This window comes from Mustelus asterias, chromosome 23 (assembly GCF_964213995.1).
Source record: "Mustelus asterias chromosome 23, sMusAst1.hap1.1, whole genome shotgun sequence".
Lineage (NCBI taxonomy): Eukaryota > Metazoa > Chordata > Chondrichthyes > Carcharhiniformes > Triakidae > Mustelus > Mustelus asterias.
Genome location: NC_135823.1, coordinates 37,750,874 through 37,771,411, shown reverse-complemented (window position 1 = coordinate 37,771,411; position 20,538 = coordinate 37,750,874). Strand labels below are relative to the sequence as shown.

Below are 20,538 nucleotides of genomic sequence, written 5' to 3'. Positions count from 1 at the left end.
CTTGCGTGCTATACAGACAAAGCATACCATTCATAGAGAAAGAAACGAGAGAGTGCAGAATGTAATGTTACAGTCATAGCTAGGGTGTAGAGAAAGGTCAACTTAATGCAAGGTAAGTCCATTCAAAAGTCTGGTGGCAGCAGGGAAGAAACTGTTCTGAGTCAGTTGGTACATGACCTCAGACTTTTGAATCTTTTTCCCAATGGAAGAAGGTGGAAGAGAGAATGTCCCGGATGTGTGGGGTCCTTAATTATGCTGGCTGCTTTGCCAAGGCAGAGGGAATTGTAGACAGAGCCAATGGATGGGAGGTTGGTTTGCGTGATGGATTGGGCTACATTCACAACCTTTTGTAGTTCCTTGCGGTCTTGGGCAGAACAGGATCCATACCGAGCTGTGATACAACCAGAAAGAATGCTTTCTATGGTGCATCTGTAAAGGCTGGTGAGAGTCGTAGCTGACATGCCAAATTTCCTTAGTCTTCTGAGAAAGTAGAGGCATTGGTAGGCTTTTTTAACTATAGTGTCGGCATGGGGGGACCAAGACAGGTTGTTGGTGATCTGGACACCTAAAAGCTTGAAGCACTCAACCTTTTCTATTTCGTCCCCGTTGATGTAGACAGGGGCATGTTCTCCTTTACACTTCCTAAAGTTGATGACAATCTCCTTCATTTTGTTGACATTGAGGGAGAGGTTATTGTTGCCATACCAGTTCACCAGATTCTCTATCTCATTCCCTGTACTCCGTCTCGTCATTGTCTGAGATCCGACCCACTACGGTGGTGTCGCCAACAAACTTGGAAATCGAATTGAAGGGGGAATTTGGCCACACAGTCATAAGTGTATAAGGAGTATAGTAGGGGGCTGAGAACACAGCCTTGTGGGGCACCAGTTTGGAATTAACTTCAAATATCGGGGCTGTTTTTGTTTGACTTTGAGGTTACCTAACCAAAGATTCTGAATGGAATAGACAAAAGTGTGACGATGAGATTTTAAAATGTTTTTCATTAGGAATAAGAATGGGAGTAAGGCAGGGAGGACGTCATGACCCAACGAGTAATGGAATTGCCATAGAATGTTCATTGTGTTTAATTCTTTGGAGGTGTCGGGCAATAACCAGGATGTCATTTGAGTACATCTTTAAAAGAGATATAAAGAGACATTTACTGAAACTAAAGTGGTTGAATTTGGAGATGTATGCATATAAGCTTTTATCCCGTAAATACAGTTGAGACTGGGTAGAGATTGGTTCCAATACTAACCTTCACTAAGTAGCTTTCCACAATACAATATAGAAATGCATCTAGTATAGATAACTCGGGGGTAATTTAACATATTTGTGGAGCGAGAGGTTGAGGGATGAGGTGAGAAGGAGAGGTTGGTGAGGTTAAGGGATATATTTAAGGGTGAACTGTGTTTGACTAAGAATGACATTTTTGATGAAGTAACAGAAATGGTTGATGTGATGGACATGGACTTCCAGACGGTGTTTGATAAAGTGCCACAAAGTCAGTAAAGATAAAGCCCATGGAATGAAAGGCACAGTGCCAGCATGTGTATGAAGTTAGTTGAATGACAAGAAACATGGGGTACTGATAAAGGTTTCTTTTTTTTTGGGACTGCTTTTCTTTCCCTTTGCGGGAAGGTAGTGGCACTGTGGTATTGTCACTGGACTAGGAATCCAGAGGCCCAGGGTAATGCTCTGGGGACCAGGTTTAAATCCCACCACAGAAGATGATGGAATTTGATTTCAATACAAAAAGTGGAATTAAACGTCTAATGATGACCAAGAAACCATTGTAAATTGTTGTAAAGACCCATCTAGTTCACTAGTGTCCTTTAGGGAAGGAAATCTGCCATCCTTACCTGGTCTGGCCTACATGCAACTCCAGAGCCACAGCAATTTGATTGACTCTTAAATGCCCTCTGAAATGGCCTACCAAGCCACTCAGTTGTACCAGTTGTACCGCTACAAAGTTAATAAAAAGTAATGAAACCGGATGGACACCCATCATTGGCCCAGGCACCGGAAACGACAATGGCAAACGCAGCCCTGCAAAGTTCTCCTTACTAATATCTGGGGGCTAGTGTCAAAATTGGGAGAGCTGTCTGACAAGCTAGTCAAGCAACAGCCTGACATAGTCATGCTCATGGAATCATATCTTATAGATAATCTCCCAGACACCACCATCACTATTCTCTGGATATGTCCTGTTCCAGGGACAGGATAGACCCAGCAGAGGTGGCAGCACAGTGGTATACAGTTGGAAGGAAGTTGTCCTGGGAGTCCTCAACATCAACTCTGGACCTCATGAAGTTTCATGGCATCAGGTCAACATGGACAAAGAACATCCTGCTGATTCCCACGTACCACTAGTCTGGCAACTCCAGACTGGGCATCCATGAACTATGGACCATCAGCAGCAACAGATCTGTACTCAGTTGTACTCAATCTGTAACCTCATGGCCCAGCCTATCCCACTCAACCATTACCATCATGCCAGAGTGGATCAACCCTGGTTCAATGAACTGTGCAGGAGAGCATGCCAGGAGCAACGCCAGGCATATGTAAAAAAAGGTGGAAGATCTCATTAACAGTTCTTTCTGGCAGCACTGACAAAGCAATAACCTGCTCACTGACACTCAGTTTGAGCTCTGCCAGGGCCACTTGGCCCCTGAAGTTATTGCAATCTTGGTCTAAACATGGGCAAAAGAACTGAACTCCAGAGGATAAGTGAGAGTGACTGCCCTTGACATCAAGGCTAATCATCTCAGTTCTAGGGCATAACTGAAAGAGTTCCTCTGGCTCCTAGGCCCAACCATTTTTAGCTGCTTTGTCAATGACCTACCTTCCGTTATAAGGTCAGAAGTGGGGATGTTCATTGATGATTGCACAATGCTCAGCACCATTTCTAACTCCTCAGATACTGAAGCAGCCCATGTCCAAATGAATCAAAACCTGAACAATATTCAGGCTTGGGATAACAAGTGATAAGCAACATTTATGCCATACAAGTCCCAGGCAATGACTATCTCCAACAAGAATAAATCTAACAATCGCCCTTTGACATTCAATGCACTACCATTTCCTGAACTGGGCTAGCCATATAAATGCTTCAAGAACAGGTCAGAAATCCTGCAGTGAGTAACTCACCTCCTGACTCTCCAAAGCCTGTCCACCATCTACAAGGCACATGTCAGAAGTGTGATGGAATAATCCCCACTTGCCTGGATGGGTGCAGCTCCAACACTCAAGAAGCTTGACACCATCCAGGACAATGCAGCCCACTTGATTGGCACCACAGCCACAAACATTCACTCCATCCACCACTAATGAATGTGGCAGCAGTGTGTACCATCTATAAAATGTGTGCAGGAACTCACCAAGACAGCACCATCCAAACCCATGACTACTACCATCTAGAAGGACAAGGGCAGCAGACACATGGGAGGGAACACCACTACCTGGAAGTTCTATTCCAAGCCATTCATCATCCTGACATAGGAAATATATCCCCATTCCTTCATTATCACTGGGTAAAAATCCTGAACAGCGCTGTGGGTATACCTACACCACAGGGACTGTAACGTTTCAAAAAGGCAGTTCATCACCCCCTTCTCAAGGGTAAAAAAATCCTGGTTTAGCCAGCAAAGAACCATATCCTGTAAATGGATAAATAAAAAGAAGATCTACAGAATAAGCTTGTATCTGCTGGAGTTTAGAAGAGTAAGAGGCAACTTGATTGAAACATATGACAGGATGTGACAGGATGTATGTAGAGAGGGTGTTCCTCTTGTGGGAGAATCTAGAACCAGAGGTCACTGTTTAAAAATAAGGGGTCACTCATTTAAAACAGAGATGAGGCAAATGTTTTCACTCAGAGGGTCGTGAGTCTTTGGAACACTCTTCCTGAAAAGGGAGCGGAAGCAGAGTCATTGAATATTTTTCAAGCAGGGTTGGGTAGATTCTTGGTAAGCAAGAGGGTTATTGATTATTGGAGAAGATGGGATACAGGTCTGAGGTCACTATCAAATCAACCATGATCTTATTAAATGGTGGAACAGGCTCAAGGGGCTGAATGGCCTACTCCTGTTCCTTGTTCATATGTTTGTAGACAGGGCACAATTTCAAAATTTGCAGATGAAACAAAACTTGGAAGTATCTTAAACTGTGAGGAGAATAGTAACAGACTTCAAGAGAACATGACAGACTGGTGGAATGGGCAGCACATAGCAAATGAAATTGAATGCAGAGAATTGTGAAACGAAGGCCAAAATTCTCCCGTCTTTCCCGTTGTGGGAATCGTAGCAAATTTGGTGGACCATTCAAAGGTCTGTTAAGCTCAAGTGGGAATTTCCAGTTTTGGGCGCATGAGGCTGGGGATACATTTTGGTAGGAGGAACAAGGAAAAGCAATATAAAATAAAGGTTACGGTTTTAAAAGGGATAGTGGGACTTGGCAGTATATGAGCAAAGAATCGTTGGAAGTGGTAAGGCAAGTTGAGAAAGAGGTTAAAAGGCATTAGGGATCCTGGTCTTTATAAGTAGAGACATTGGCCAGGAATTTCCCCGATAGCAGCAAAGGCCGATGTCGGGCAGGAAAAGTGGTATTGAAGCCACCAACGGCAATGGCGGCTTTCTCTGCCATATAGTGCAGCTCTTTGGAAAAGATGTTCAAGTCACAGATTCCACGACATATCACTGGTGGTGCGGCCTCTGATTTCCTGGCTCCGCCAGCAATTTAGAAGCGCAAGGATTGGGACGTCATTTTTAAAGGCTGCCCCAGTGCAGTACAAAGGGGTTCACCCTGAAATCCCCCCGGAAACCACTGGCACTGCCCCGGCACTGCTCCCTGACACTACATGGGCACTGTACCTAGGCAGTGTTGGGGTGCCCGCGTAGTACCCTGGCAGTGCTAGGCAATGATCCTCTCACCCTGAGCTCTGTATCCACCTGAGCTCCCCTGGGAGGTCAACTCACCAGGTGCATGCCTTTGGAGACTGGTCGTGATTCACACCGTTCTGCCATCATGCCACCGTGGGGGGTGAGAGATTCTGGCACAGGGGCCTCATAGTCATATGTTACTTTATTATAATAATCTACTTTGAATGTTGGGAAACTGATGGGGGGAGGGGACAATTGAGTCACACATTTACGCTGACGTAAAACACGACTTTGCAGTTCTCACGATATTTTCCGCTCCTGTTACTGAACCTACTCGACACGAACAGGAGTGGAAAATCCCGTCCAGTAAATGTGAGGTCATCCATTTTGGTAGGAATAACAGCAAAATGGACTATTATTTAAATGGTAAATAATTGCAGCATGCTGCTGTGCAGAGGGACCTGGGTGTCCTTGTGCAGGAATCTCAAGGAGTTGTTTTGCAGGTGCAGCAGGTAATTAAGGCGGCAAATGGAATTTTGTCCTTCATTGCTAGAGGGATGGAGTTTAAAAACAGCGAGGTTATGTTGCAGCTGTATAAGGTGCTGGAGAGGCCACACCTGGAGTACTGTGTACAGTTTTGGTCTCCTTACTTGTGCAAGGATATACTGGCATTAGAGGAGCTGCAGAGGAGATTCACTAGGTTGATTCCGGAGTTGAGAGGGTTGGCTTATGAGGAGAGACTGAGGAGACTGGGGCTATACTCATTGGAATTCAGAAGAATGAGGGGAGATCTTATAGAAACATATAAGATTATGAAGGGAATAGATAAGATAGGAGCAGGGAAGTTGTTTCCACTGGCAGGTGAAACTAGAACTAGGGGGCATAGCCTCAAAGTAAGGGGAAGCAGATTTAGGACTGAGTTGAGGAGAACTTCTTCACACAAAGGGTTGTGAATCTGTGGAATTCCCTGCTCAGTGAAGCAGTTGAGGCTACCTCATTGAATGTTTTTAAGGCAAGGATAGATAAATTTTTGAACAGTAAAGGAATTAAGGGTTTTGGTGAACGGGCAGGTAAGTGGAGCTGAATCCACAAAAAGATCAGCCACAATCTTATTGAATGGCGGAGCAGGCTCGAGGGGCCAGATGGCCTACTCCTGCTCCTAGTTCTTATGTTCTTATAGAGTACAAAAGAAAATAAGTTATGGCGAATCTTTATAAAACACTGTTTTGGCCTCAACTGGAGTATTGTATCCAATTCTAGACGCCAGACTTCAGGAACGTTGTGAAGGCATTAAAGAGGGTGCAAGGATGAAGGACATTAGTTACAAGGGTCAATTGGAAAAGCTGGGGCTTTTCTCCTTGAGTAGAGAAGGTTGAGAGGAGATTGATTTGATTTAATTTGATTTGATTTATTATTGTCACATGTATTGGGATACAGTGAAAAGTATTGTTTCTTGCGCGCTATGCAGACAAAGCATAGCATTCATAGAGAAGGAAAGGAGAGAGTGCAGAATGTAATGTTACAGTCATAGCTAGAGTGTAGAGAAAGATCAGCTTAATGCGAGGTAGGTCCATTCAAAAGTTTGATGGCAACAGGGAAGAAGCTGTTCTTGAGTAAGTTGGTACATGTCCTCAGACTCAAGTGGAAGAGATTATGTCCAGGGTGTTTGGGGTCCTTGATTATGCTGGCTGCTTTTCTGAGGCAGGGGGAAGTATAGGCAGAGTCAATGGATGGGCGGCCGGTTTGAGTGATGGATTGGGCTTCATTTGCAATGTAGCCCTTTGTAGTTTCTTGCAGTCTTGGGCAGAGCAGGGGCCATACCAAGCTGTGATACATCCAGAAAGAATGCTTTCTATGGTGCATCTTAAAAGTTGGTGAGAGTCGTAGCTGACATGCCAAATTTCCTTAGTCTTCTGAGTAAGTAGAGGCATTGGTGGGCTTTCTTAACTATAGCATCATAATGGAGGGGCCAGGACATCTAAAAGCTTGAAGCTCTCGACCATTTCTACTTCGTCCCCATTGATGGAGACAGGGTGCATGTCCTCCACTACGCTTCCTGAAGTCGATGACAATCTCCTTCGTTTTGTTGACATTGAGGGAGAGATTATTGTCATCGCACCAGTTCAGCAGATTCTCTGCCTCTTTCCTGTACTCCGTCTCATCATTGTTTGAGATCCAACCCACTACACTGGTGTCATCAGCAAACTTGAAAATCGAGTTGGAAGGGAATTTGGCCATACAGTCATAGGTGTATAAAGAGTATTGTAAGGGGCTGAGGACACAGCCTTGTGGGGCACCAGTGTTGAGGATGACTGTGGAGGAGGTGTTGTTGCCTATCCTTACTGATTGTGGTCTGTGGGTTAGGAAGTCTAGGATCCAATCGCAGAGGGAGAAGCCGAGCCCCAGGCCACGGAGTCTGGAGATGAGTTTCGTAGGAATAATGGCGTTGAAGACTGAGCTGTAGTCAATAAATAAGAGTCTGACATGGGTGTCTTTGTTATCTAGGTGTTCCAGGGTTGAGTGCAAGGCCAGGGAGATGGCGTCTGCTGTGGACTTGTTGCGGTGATAGATGAACTGTAGTGGATCCAGGCAAACTGGGAGGCCGGAATTGATTTGTGCCATGACTAACCTTTCGAAGCACTTCATAATGATGGATGTCAGAGCCACCAGACGATAGTCCTTAAGGCACACCGCCTGACTTTTCTTTGGTACTGGGATGATGGTCGTCTTCTTGAAGCAGATAGGGACCTCAGATTGGTGTAAAGAAAGATTGAAGATGTCTGTGAATACCCCCACCAACTGGTCCATGCAGGATTTGAGTGCTCATCCAGGTATCCCATCCGGGCCAGTCACTTTCCGTGGGTTGAATTTCGAGAAGGCTGCTCTGATGTCTGCAATGGTGACCTTGGATACAGGTTCATCCAAGGCTTCCAAGGTGGAGGGCGTGCTCTCGCTGACCTCTTGCTCAAAACGGGCATAGAATGCATTGAGCTCATTGGTGCCAGCGATTTTACATCCTTCATCCTTGAAATTGAGTTTGAATTGAATTAGAATTGAAGAGAATACCTCTGTAGAGGTATTCAAAATCATGAGGTGTCTGGATAGAGGAGACAGGGAGAAATTGGTGGAAGGATCAAGAACCAGAGAAAAAAAGGACCAATAGTGAGGAAAAGCTATTTTTGCGCATGAGTGGTTAGTATCTGCTGGAGACTGGTGGAAGCAAATTCAATTGCGGTTTTCCAAAGGTATTGGATAAGCATCTGAAAGAAAACTTTTTTAAGACTACGGGGAAAAGACTGCGGAGGAGTGGGACTAGTTGAGTTGCTCTGACAGCAGCATGGACACGATGGGTCGAATGGCCTTCTGTGTGGTAACCATTCTTCAATAGATGATATTGATGCGCGACAATCACGCACGAGGTACAAGGCTTCAGCGATTGAAGGCTTTTATTGACAAACAATGGAACTATCTAACACGAGTACACCAATCCAGACTGGAGGGGTCCCGCCTGAGCAGAGGGTCTTATACCTCTCCCCAGGAGGCGGGGCCCGACCGGGATGTGCCATAACAACATCCACCACAGGTATATTAATCCCACAGTGTAAACACCCTAACCCAACAACATTATAACAACCCCCACAGTGGCAACACCCTAACCCAACAGTAACATTGGAATAACCCCACAGTGGTAACCAACGATGGTTCACCACATTCACCCCTCCTTTAAAAACAAAGGCCGGCGGGGTGCGAAAGCAGGTCACATATATACAAAATTCACAAGTCCAGACGGTCTGGAGGACCGCACCGTCGCTGTGATCTCCTCAACACCGGTTGCAACAGGGGAGCAGGTGCTTGCGGTGGCGTTCTCTCCAAAACAGCGTCCGGCTGTCCCCTCGAGGACTCCCGGGCCGGTTGACCCTGGTGAGGCGGTGGTGCAGGGGATCCTGGAACCTTCTGTGGTGGCGCCGATCTCCGAGTCTCAGGCAAGCTGTACATGGGAGTATAACTGTTATGCACTGGTCCCGGTGCTGACCGCGCCACGTCTGGGGAAGAAAGAAGTGAAAGGGGGTTCGTGACAGGGGGTATAGGAGCGACAGGAGTTGCTACGTCCCCTGTGGGCGCCAGGTCTCGAATCGAGACCGTGTCCTCTCGCCCGTCAGGATATGCCACATAGGCATACTGAGGGTTGGCGTGGAGGAGTTGGACCGGTTCGACCAAGGGGTCGGACTTGCGGGCCCTCACATGTCGCCGCAGAAGGACGGGTCCTGGGTACGTCAACCAGGCTGGTAAGGAGATCCCCGAGGACGACTTCCGAGGGAATGAGAACATCCTCTCGTGGGGAGTAGCATTGGTTGCCGTACACAGGAGGGAGCGAATGGAATGAAGCGCATTTGGAAGGACCTCCTGCCAACGGGAGACTGGAAGGCCCCTGGACTTCAGCGCCAATAGGACAGCCTTCCAGACTGTAGCATTCTCCCTCTCCACCTGTCCGTTACCCCTAGGGTTGTAGCTCGTGGTTCTACTAGAGGCAATCCCGTATGAGAGCAGGAATTGCCTCAAGTCGTTACTCATGAACGACGAGCCCCTGTCGCTATGTATGTAGCAGGGGTACCCGAACAGGGTAAAAAGATCACTGAATGCCTTAATCACTGTGGCAGTCGACGTGTCCGCACAGGGGACAACAAACGGGAACCGGGAGTATTCATCTATGATATTGAGAAAATAGACATTCCGGTCCGTTGAGGGAAGGGGGCCCTTAAAATCCACACTCAGCCTCTCGAAGGGCCGAGTGGCCTTGACCAATTGTGCCCGGTCCGGTCGATAAAAGTGCGGTTTGCATTCCGCGCAAATCCGACAGCTTCTCGTTACTGACCTGACATCCTCCACCGAGTAGGGCAGGTTGCGGGCTTTTATGAAGTGGTAGAGTCGAGTGACTCCAGGATGGCACAGGTCATTGTGGAGGGCCTTCAAGCGGTCCTCCTGCATGATAGCGCATGTTCCGCGCGAGAGGGCATCCGAGGGCTCATTGAGCTTCCCTGGACGATACATAATATCGTAATTATAGGTGGAGAGCTCAATTCTCCACCGCAAGATCTTATCATTCTTGATCTTGCCCTTCTGCGTATTACTGAACATAAACGCCACGGATCGTTGATCCGTGATCAGGGTGAACCGCTTCCCCGCCAGGTAATGGCGCCAGTGTCTGATGGCCTCCACAATGGCCTGAGCCTCCTTCTCCACCGCTGAATGCCGAATTTCGGGACCTTGAAGGGTGCGGGAAAAAAACGCGACGGGCCTGCCTGCCTGGTTTAGTGTGGCGGCCAGGGCGAAATCCGATGCATCACTTTCCACCTGAAAAGGGATGGATTCATCCACCGCGTGCATCGTGGCTTTCGCAATGTCGCTTTTCAAAGCCTTGAAGGCCAATTGGGCCTCCGGCGTGAGTGGGAAGGTCGTGGACTTGATGAGCGGACGGGCTTTGTCCGCGTAGTTGGGGACCCACTGCGCATAATAAGAAAAGAAGCCGAGGCATCTCCTCAGTGCTTTTGTGCTAGCGGGCAAGGGAAGTTCAGTAAGGGGGCGCATACGGTCTGGATCAGGGCCGATGACCCCGTTTTCCACCACGTATCCAAGGATAGCTAACCTGCGCGTACGGATTACGCACTTCTCCCTGTTATAGGTCAGATTCAGGCGAGATGCAGTGCGCAGAAAGTTTTGGAGATTCGTGTCATGGTCCTGCTGGTCATGGCCGCAGATGGTGACGTTATCCAGGTACGGGAAGGTAGCCCGCAACCCGTTCTGGTCCACCATTCGGTCCATAGCACGCTGGAAGACCGAGACCCCATTGGTGACACCAAATGGAACCCTAAGAAACTGATATAGACGACCATCCGCCTCAAAAGCCGTGTATTGTCGGTCCTCTGGGCGGATGGGGAGTTGGTGGTAGGCGGACTTAAGGTCTATGGTGGAGAACACCCGGTACTGCGCAATCTGATTGACCATATCAGATATGCGCGGGAGAGGATACGCATCCAGCTGCGTATAACGGTTAATGGTCTGACTGTAGTCGATGACCATCCGGGGTTTGTTCCTGCTTTTAACCACCACGACCTGCGCTCTCCACGGACTAGCACTTGGCTGTATGATCCCTTCTTTGAGGAGCCGCTGAACTTCAGATCTGATAAAGATCCGGTCTTCAGCGCTGTAACGCCTACTTTTAGTAGCGATGGGCTTGCAGCCTGGTACCAGATTCTTAAATAAAGAAGGTGTGGTGATCTTCAGTGTGGAAAGATTGCATGCGGGGCGCTTTGGGCAATTTGGAGGCTGCGGCTGATTCCCTACTGCCAGTGAAGGGAGTGGCCCACCGTACTGTAGGATCACACTCTTCATGTGGACCATAAAGTTTAGTCTGAGGAGAATTGGCGCGCAAAGGTGCGGCAACACAAGGAGCCTATATCGCTCGTAAATTGTGCCCTGCACCTCTAGGGTTACCATACAACGTCCTTGGATCGGTCCAGACCGGGACCGTGATGCCATAGAAATTGTCTGTTTGGCAGGTAGAACCCGGAGTCCACACCTTTTTGCAGTGTCAGGGTGAATAAAACTCTCAGTGCTCCCACTGTCAAAGAGACAATACACAGTACGACCATTTACCTTGATGTTCATCATCGAACTGTCAAGCCTGTGATGCTTTGTCTGGTCCAGAGAGATCGACGCCACCGTTGGCCCCAGGGCGTCACTGCATGCAGCCGAGGTTGATACTGAGGACCCCTGCTGGTCGCTCCTGGTCGTCGTCGACCATGATGGCCGCCCCCATGAATCGCACGTGGGTGAGGGCGCCAAGCGTAGCGACTCCTGATGGTCATCCTCCTCCTCCGTCAGCCACGATGGCGCCATCCTGGATTCGCACGTGGTCGGGCCTCGCGGGTACTGCGACGTCGAAGGAGATTGTCTCCGCTCTGGAGGGTCACAGGCTGCACTGCCGTTCTTGGGCTTCGACCTGCAAACTTTAGCATAGTGCCCCTTTTTACCGCACTGGCTGCAGATCGCCGTTTTTGCTGGACACTGTTGCCGTGGATGCTTGGCTCCTCCGCAAAAATAGCATCGCTGGCCACCTGGAGCTGCCGCCGTCGTCGGGTCGATATGGGAGCGCGAGCCCATGGGGCGAGGAGGGATTTGTGCTTGCTCCTGCCACGTTGTCTCCGCGTGGTCTTCGGGGTACAGAGCCAAGCTTTTCGACGCTGCCTCCAGCACCTCAGCCATCTCCATCGCTTGGGTCAAGTTGAGGTTCCCTTTCTCCAATAGCTTAAGCCGGATGTACGAGGACCCTACCCCTGCTACGAACGCATCTCGGGCGAGGTCGTACATATATTGCTCAGCCGACACATCTTTGCAGTCGCAGCCCCTGGCAAGCTGCAAGAGCTCATTGGCATAGTCCTCCATGGTTTCGCCCGACTGCCGACGTCGTGTAGCGAGGAGGTAACGAGCGTGAATCTCGTTGGGTGGTCTCGTGTATCGTTTCTTCAAGAGCTCGATGGCCCTCGGGTAAGTGGTGGCCGCACGAATCGCAAGATAGACCGTGTCGCTTACCCTCGCGTGGAGGACCTGGAGTTTGTCGTCGTCCGTAGTAACTGCTGCAGAGGCTGCCAGGTAGTCCTCGAAACACTTCAACCAGTGGTCGAAGGTGTTAGAGGCACCGACCGCACGTGGGTCCAGCGTCAGACGCTCTGGTTTCAGCATTTGCTCCATACTCTCTTTACTGTCGAGAGTTTTGTGTTTGTCAATAAAATTGATGCGTGACAATCAAGCACGAGGTACAAGGCTTCAGCGATTGAAGGCTTTTATTGACAAACAATGGAACTATCTAACACGAGTACACCAATCCAGACTGGAGGGGTCCCGCCTGAGCAGAGGGTCTTATACCTCTCCCCAGGAGGCGGGGCCCGACCGGGATGTGCCATAACAACATCCACCACAGGTATATTAATCCCACAGTGTAAACACCCTAACCCAACAACATTATAACAACCCCCACAGTGGCAACACCCTAACCCAACAGTAACATTGGAATAACCCCACAGTGGTAACCAACGATGGTTCACCACAGATATGATTAGTTCAGTGTGTGTACGAAGGCTTGCTGTACCGTACTGAATTCTCTAATAGAACTCTCTTTTTGCTGTTGTTTCAGACAGTATTGGAGAGGCTGAGCAGGCCGTATAGTGACTGTACAGTGGACGGAGTCGATGTGCCTGTGACAAACCTTTATAACAAGACCTACTCATTGCAGGTAAGGCTGCCACTTTCTTACAGCTGACAAAACAAATCTAAGGATTGAGGGTAGAGACTGCAGTCTAATCTGGGTGATTTTCTGTTTTCTGTATAGATGTGTCTGCACTCATGCTTTCAGATGGAGATGGTCCATAGCTGTGGCTGTGCTCACTATACCAAGCCATTGCCACCGCAAGCAGAATACTGTGACTACACAAAGTACCCAGGGTGGAGTGAGTTCACATTATCTCTCTGTAGATAGTTCCAGTTGTGTAGAATTCTACATCCAAAAATCATAACATAACAGATAACTTTGAAAGAATTTGACCTGTTATGTGGTTAGATAGAGTGGCCACTTTATGCACAGCAAGACCCCAAATAGTGCTTCCATTTGAATTTCCAGTTAATTTCTTTAGATTGTGATGGTTAGTGAAGGAATGTTGAGCAGGGCGCTGGCAGAAGCTTGAGGGAAAGATCTGATCGAGGTGTTTAAAATGATTAGACGATTTAATGGGAGAAGCTCTCTCCAGGGGTTAGGGAGGGGTGTAGAGTCCAGAACAAGGGTTACTAATCTTAAAATAAAAACTAGGTCATTCAGAAGATCTGAAACTATATGGATTTAATTTGTGTTTATATTAAGTGAGATTATTGTGTTACCTGTGATTGTTTAAGACATTGCTTTCTTTCCCCACAGTTTCCTGCTATTACAGACTGCATAACCAGTTCATTCAGGAGCAGTTGGTTTGCCAGAAGACTTGTCGACCTGCCTGTCAGTAAGTTCCCTAGGCCCAACACCTGACAATCCTTCCCCAACTCAGAGAGAGGACTGGAGAGACACACCATAGATGCAGAATTGCAATTATTCCCCATGGCATTTACAACTCCTCAACACTCATTACAGAGAAAAGTATCTCCTTCCCTACTTTCAGATTATCAGAGAACTTGAACAAATATAAAGAATGTTCTCTGTGCAATCAGAGTCCAGTTCATTGCTGTTCCTGTACGGGGTTGGTGCCCAGTCTGATGTTACTGCTGTGAGGGCCAGTCTCTGGTTTAATGCTAGTCCTGTAGCAGAGCCAGTAGCCTATTTCAACTTGCTCTTCCTTTTTACCTCAGTGACTCAGCTTGCTAACAATGCTTTGTGTGATCATTCCACAGTTCCAAGGAATGGACAATGACCATCAGTGGTGCTGAATGGCCTCCATCACCATCTGAGGTGAGCAGTCTCAGATGGGGAGCTATAATCCATTTTAGTAACTGGATTATTTATTTATAATGTGGAGATGCCGGCGTTGGACTGGGGTGAACACGGTAAGAAGTCTAACAACACCAGGTTAAAGTCCAACAGGTTTATTTGGTAGCAAAAGCCACTAGCTTTTGGAACAGGCTGTTCCTTCGTCAGGTGGGTGGGAGTTCCCACCTGTTCCTTCGTCAGGTGGGAGTTCCCACCCACCTGACGAAGGAACAGCCTGTTCCGAAAGCTAGTGGCTTTTGCTACCAAATAAACCTGTTGGACTTTAACCTGGTGTTGTTAGATTATTTATTTGTAGTCAGGACTGTGTCAAATAAGAAATCTTTTAAAGGGAAACATTTTTGGAGAGTCTTGTCAACAGATGGTCCATATGCACGCTTCCCACTCAAACACATTCAATTATCCACTCAGACACACTCTCTCACACCTACCCTTACTCACTAAGTCAGGAGACCACTTTTTCTGTTATGATCCTAGGGACCATGGCTAATTCACCTAACCTATACACCTTTGGACACTAAGGGGCAATTTAGCATGCCCAATCTAGCTAAGCTGCACATTTTTGGATTGTGGGAGGAAACCAGAACACCCAGGGGAAACCCACCGGACTCAGGGAGAATGTGCAAACTCCACCTAAGGTCAGAATTGAACCTGGGTCCCTGGCGCTGTGAGGCAGCAGTGCTAGCCACTGTGCCACCAAGCCACCTTTGAACTAAAGCAGCTTGCTAAGCCATTTGAGAGAGCAATTAAGAGTCAACTATATCACTGTGGATCTGGAGTCACATAAAAGCCAGACCAGGTAAGGATGGCAGATTTCCTTCCCTTAAAGGACTGTAGTGAAGGATATGGATTTTTATGACAATCAATGATAGTCTCATCATCACCATTACTGAGACCAGCTTTTAATTCCAGATTTAATTCATTGAATTTAAATTTCACCCAGTGCGGTGTCCCCAGAGTCCCAAGATTACTCGTCCAGTGACATTACCACTATGCCACCACCTCTTAATCAGCAGACAGACTTCAGTTTATTATCTCACCCTAACAGTGTAACACACCCTCACTATTGATCTGGGAAATCAGTCCAGATTTTAGTGCTCCTGTCTCTGAAGTGAGACTTGGACCCACAACATGCTGACTTAGAGGCGAGAATACTAGGAACTGAACCACAGCTGACACACTCTGAGAGCCTGTTCAACTTCTTTCTGGAGATGGAACAGAGAATGTGCAAGGTTTCTAAAGGGATTGAATTGACTCAATGTTAGAGTATATCAAATGTGGTGAAAGGGAGGAGAGAGAAGCAGGTGGAGGCATTAATAAACTACTGTTCTGATCCTTGGCTGAATGCGATGAGATTATTTCATTTCATTGTCTTTCCTCCAATAGGAATGGATTCTTCGTCTTCTGAGCTGGGAAAAAGGGCTCCATGGAAACAGAACATTGAGAAAGTAAGTTCAGACTTGTTAACTTTTCCTAATTTCCTGTACAGGATAACTTCCACTCGGCTGGGGTCCTCTTGTTCTTCGCCCTAGTGACATGCTTTATGTGCAGGTTTGGACAGTAAGTGGCACTGAGCAGTTCAACTGTGGTAAGATTAAACACAATGGTGTATCCGGCAGGACCTTTATTAACTATAATAATCTCGCCGAGGCCAGTCTTCATCACTAACATCCTTTACTTAGTGAATAATGCACCACTTCTGTGACTACAGAATACAGGTTAAGCCCAGGAGTCCTTTGACAGCCGGCCTGTGTAAAGACAGCTGATTTTAAACTCCCGCTGCTCCTTTTCTATTGGCTGAGCCTCTGTTCTTCTTAATAGATGAGCTCACACTCCACAAGGCCCACAGGAAGATCTACCGATGATCCCCTGTGGCCGTCATAACATTAACCAAGTGTTTGGGTGTGCAACACAACGTACCATCCACCCACCCCCCGCCCCCCCAGCCTGCCCCAATCGCTGTGGTTCCTGGAAATCTTAAATAAAAACAGGAAATACTGGAAAAACTCAGTTGGCAGTATCTGTAGAGAGAAAAACAGAGTTAACGTTTTGCGTCTGTACGACTCTCAGAGTTAGGTCCAGCTCTGAAGAGACACGCAGACTCGAAACATTGGGCCCGATTCTCCCATTGCGACCCACAACTTTCCTAGTGGGTCCAGTCGAGAGAATGTGTTGGCCATTTTGCGCGATTCGCGCATGCGCGTCTCCCAGAGCGGCTGGAGTGAGGGGGATGGGGGGATCACCACTGCTGGGGGAGGTGGGCTGGACATCGGGGCGCTCTAAGGTGGGGAGGATCAGGGCTGGCCCGGGAATTGTTGTGGAGGCTGCGATCGGGCCGTGGGGGAGAGCCTGGAGGGGCAGCACTGTGGGGGTCCCGGGCTGGCCAGCAAACGGGGAGGCTGACAGATCGGGACCACTGCGCATGCGCAGAGCTCCGGAGCTGTCAGACTCTTGCACGAATAGGCCCCGCCCACCTGAGCTTTTAATGATATTCACGAGTGGGACCTCTGCATTGCACAGAGTGGGGAGATTCAGGTCTAAAGCTGCACTGAAAAAACAGTCGTGGTTTTCCCACCAATTCAGCACTTTTCGGAGAATCACCCCCATTAACTATGTTTTTCTCTCCACAGGTGCTGCCAGATCTGCTGAGTTTTTCCAGCATTTTCTGTTTTTTTAAAAACAGATGGGAAGGAGGTTGGTCCATTGGGATTCTGTACAATGAGAGTGAATAAGAATGGGTTTAGTCCATTGGGATTCTGTACAGTGAGACTGAATAAGAATGGGTTCAGGCCATTGAGATTTTGTACAGTGAGGGTGAATGGGAAGTGATTTCCTAAAAATAACTAAACTTGAAAAAGTGCTTAATTGGTTTTAAACACTGTGGAATGTCCTGAGGTTACGAAAGGCATTATATAAATGGAAGTCTTTCTTCTTTCACTGGGATTCCATACAATGGGATGAGGGGCAGGGGTCCAACCTATTCTATGCTTTATATTTGTGTCTAACAGGCATGTACATAAAAGAGTGCACAGACTGTACTGAGACTTTGTGGTCTTATTTCCACCGAACAGGAACGAGTTAGCCAGCCTGGGTATCTTCTACAAAGATCTCAACCAGAGGAACATTTCTGAAACAGCTGCCAATAATGTAAGGATTCAGTTATACTCTTTCGATCCCTGATGGCCCATAAAGCTTACCGAATTTTTGAACCAAACAGAGCAGGGGGATCCCAGGTTTGTTCATCAGTCCATGCTGAGCTAAATTGGACATCAGTGAAGTCAGAGGGCGACATCTTGAGCCAGTGCTCCCTGAATGGTGGCAAGGGCTCAAGATCCAGCAAAACTTGGAAATCGCGAACCTCACCAGCTAGAATCATTAAGGTAGACAAGTGCCCAGGGCCTGATGGGATATACCCCAAAATACTGAGAGAGGCAAGGGAGGAAATTGCTGGGGCCTTGAGAGAAATCTTTGTATCCTCACTGGCTACAGGGGAGGTCACAGTAAGAGTTTTAACAACACCGGGTTAAAGTCCAACAGGTTTATTTGGTAGCAAATACCATTAGCTTTCGGAGCGCTGCTCCTTCATCAGATGGAGTGGAAATGTGCCTCCATTTCCACTCCATCTGACGAAGGAGCAGCGCTCCGAAAGTTAACGGTATTTGCTACCAAATAAACCTGTTGGACTTTAACCTGGTGTTGTTAAAACTCTTACTGTGTTCACCCCAGTCCAACACCGGCATCTCCACATCATGACTACAGGGGAGGTCCCAGAGGATTGGAGAATAGCCAATGTTGTTCCTTTGTTTAAGAAGGGTAGCAAGAATAATCCAGGTAATTACAGGCCAGTGAGCCTTACGTCAGTGGTAGGGAAATTATGCATGGGAGCATCATCATCACCTGCAAGTTCCCTTCCAAGGCACATACCATCTGACTTGGAACTATATTGCCATTCATTCAGATACTGAGTTAAAACCCTGTTCTACAGCACTCAGGATATACCTACATTACATGGACTGCATAACTTCAAGAAGGTGGCCCCATCACCACCTTCTCAAGGACAATTCAGAGTGGGCAACAAATGCTGGCCTAGCCAGCAAAGCCCATGTACTGTGAAAGGTTTTTTAATATGGTGCCAGCACAGTGGGTCTGCACCGAATCCCAATCTGCACATTCCTCCCTCCTCCAGTTCAGCGTTCCAGGCCACAATCTTTGACTCTGCATCCATTCTAATACTCCACCTCTCTCATTCCAGATTGTCACTTTACTCTCGAACTTTGGAGGCCAGCTGGGTCTGTGGATGAGCTGTTCTGTCATTTGCATCATTGAGATTGTCGAAGTGTTCTTCTTTGATATGTTCTTGATAGTTGCACGGAAAGGTGTGCAGGCCGTACGCAAATGGTGGCAGAAGGAACAGGAGGAGTTGCCACCAACCATCAGCATCGCAGCTCATGGAGCTCCTTTCTACATCAGTGATGAAGACCCGCCAACTTTCAACTCTGCCCTCCAACTGCCTCGTCCCCCTTGCCACGACACATTTCCCCCCACCTATGAAACCTTGCGGATTCGCAGCAGTTTCATCCCAGGCACCTCCACAATGGAGTCCTGCAGTCACTGATTGCATTCTTACGAGGGTGTTTGACCATATCATTTTGTTCAGCAGTAAAATGATTCCATATAGGATGGTCACGGGGAATGGGTCAGTGCAAGGTGAATGAGCGTAGGGGCATGAACCAGTAAAACATAATCATCAGAGCAAATGATTCCTTAAGTCCAGAAACTGTATACGGTCTTCTTACCTCTTATCTTTGTGTTTCAATCAGTAATAAACGCTGTTTCAAATAGTTGCCAATAACAAACTAACTGATGAACCAGCTGGAACCGGTTCAATCCATATAAAACTAGTTTTCCATGTTTGATTCTAACATGTAACAAAAGTTACAGATCGTAAATCATTTTGAAAGTGTACCTAACAACGTTTATTGTAAAAATAAATATGTGATTTAAAGTCATCAATGCCTTGGTCCCATCTAGCACTGTATGACCTGTGTGTGTCCCAGCACCTGTGAGCTGCTGTCTGGTGCTGTATGTGTCTCAGGCTGACAATTTGTTTAGATCATTGGGTGGACTTTTACTTTCCACTCAGGAGGGTGAGGGATTCATTATGCAGGTTTTGTACTGTTATTGGATTGACCTCTCTGCTGCCAGTCTGTATTCACGAACTCTGTACACTTCTATAATAGATCAGTTATCGAGTCATAGATGTTTACAGCATGGAAACAGGCCCTTCGGCCCAACTTGTTCATGCCCCCCCTTTTTTTTTAACGGCTAAGCTAGTCCCAGTTGCCCGCGTTTGGCCCATATCCCTCGATAGCCATCTTACTCATGTAACTGTCTAAACGCTTTTTAAAAGTCAAAATTGTACCCGCCTCCACTACTGCTTCTGGCAGCTTGTTCCAGACACTCACCACCCTCTGTGTGAAGAAAATTGCCGCTGTGGACCCTTTTGTATCTCTCCCCCCGTCACCTAAACCTAAGCCCTCTAAATTTAGACTCCCCTAACTTTGGGAAAAGATATTGACTATCTAATTGATCTATGCCCCTCATTATTTTATAGACCTCTATAAGATCACCCCGACGCCTCCTACGCTCAGGAGAAAAAAGTCCCAGTCTATCCGGCCTCTCCTTATAACTCAAACCATCATGTCCTGATTGCATCCTAGTAAATCTTTTCTGCACTCTTTCTAGTTTAATAACATCCTTTCTATAATAGGGTGACCAGAACTGTACGCAGTATTCCAAGTGTGGCCTTACCAATGTCTTGTACAACTTCAACAAGACGTCCCAACTCCTGTATTCAATGTTCTGACCAATGAAACCAAGCATGCCGAATGCCTTCTTCACCACCCTGTCCACCTGTGACTCCACTTTCAATGAGCTATGAACATGTAGCCCTAGATCTCTTTGTTCTATAGCTCTCCCCAATGCCCTACCATTAACTGAGTAAGTCCTGCCCTTGTTTGATCTACCAAAATGCCTCATCTCGCATTTATCTAAATTAAACTCCCATCTGCCATTCGTCAGCCCACTGGCCCAATTGATCAAGATCCTGTTGCAATCTGAGATAACCTTCTTCAC

At 47.3% G+C, this 20,538-nt stretch overlaps 1 protein-coding gene across 1 annotated transcript in view; it reads left to right on the top strand.

Annotated features, from left to right (window-relative positions):
- LOC144510378 (epithelial sodium channel subunit gamma-like) overlaps window positions 1–19,133 on the top strand; it is a 31,679-nt gene extending 12,546 nt beyond the window's left edge. The window contains exons 6-12 of the mRNA XM_078239814.1: window positions 13,072–13,170; window positions 13,267–13,384; window positions 13,846–13,924; window positions 14,310–14,367; window positions 15,790–15,851; window positions 17,475–17,550; window positions 18,656–19,133. Of these exons, the coding sequence (XP_078095940.1) occupies window positions 13,072–13,170; window positions 13,267–13,384; window positions 13,846–13,924; window positions 14,310–14,367; window positions 15,790–15,851; window positions 17,475–17,550; window positions 18,656–19,018 (855 nt within the window). The 3' untranslated portion in view covers window positions 19,019–19,133. The remainder of the gene's footprint in view (window positions 1–13,071; window positions 13,171–13,266; window positions 13,385–13,845; window positions 13,925–14,309; window positions 14,368–15,789; window positions 15,852–17,474; window positions 17,551–18,655) is intronic.
- Window positions 19,134–20,538: the final 1,405 nt, after the last annotated feature.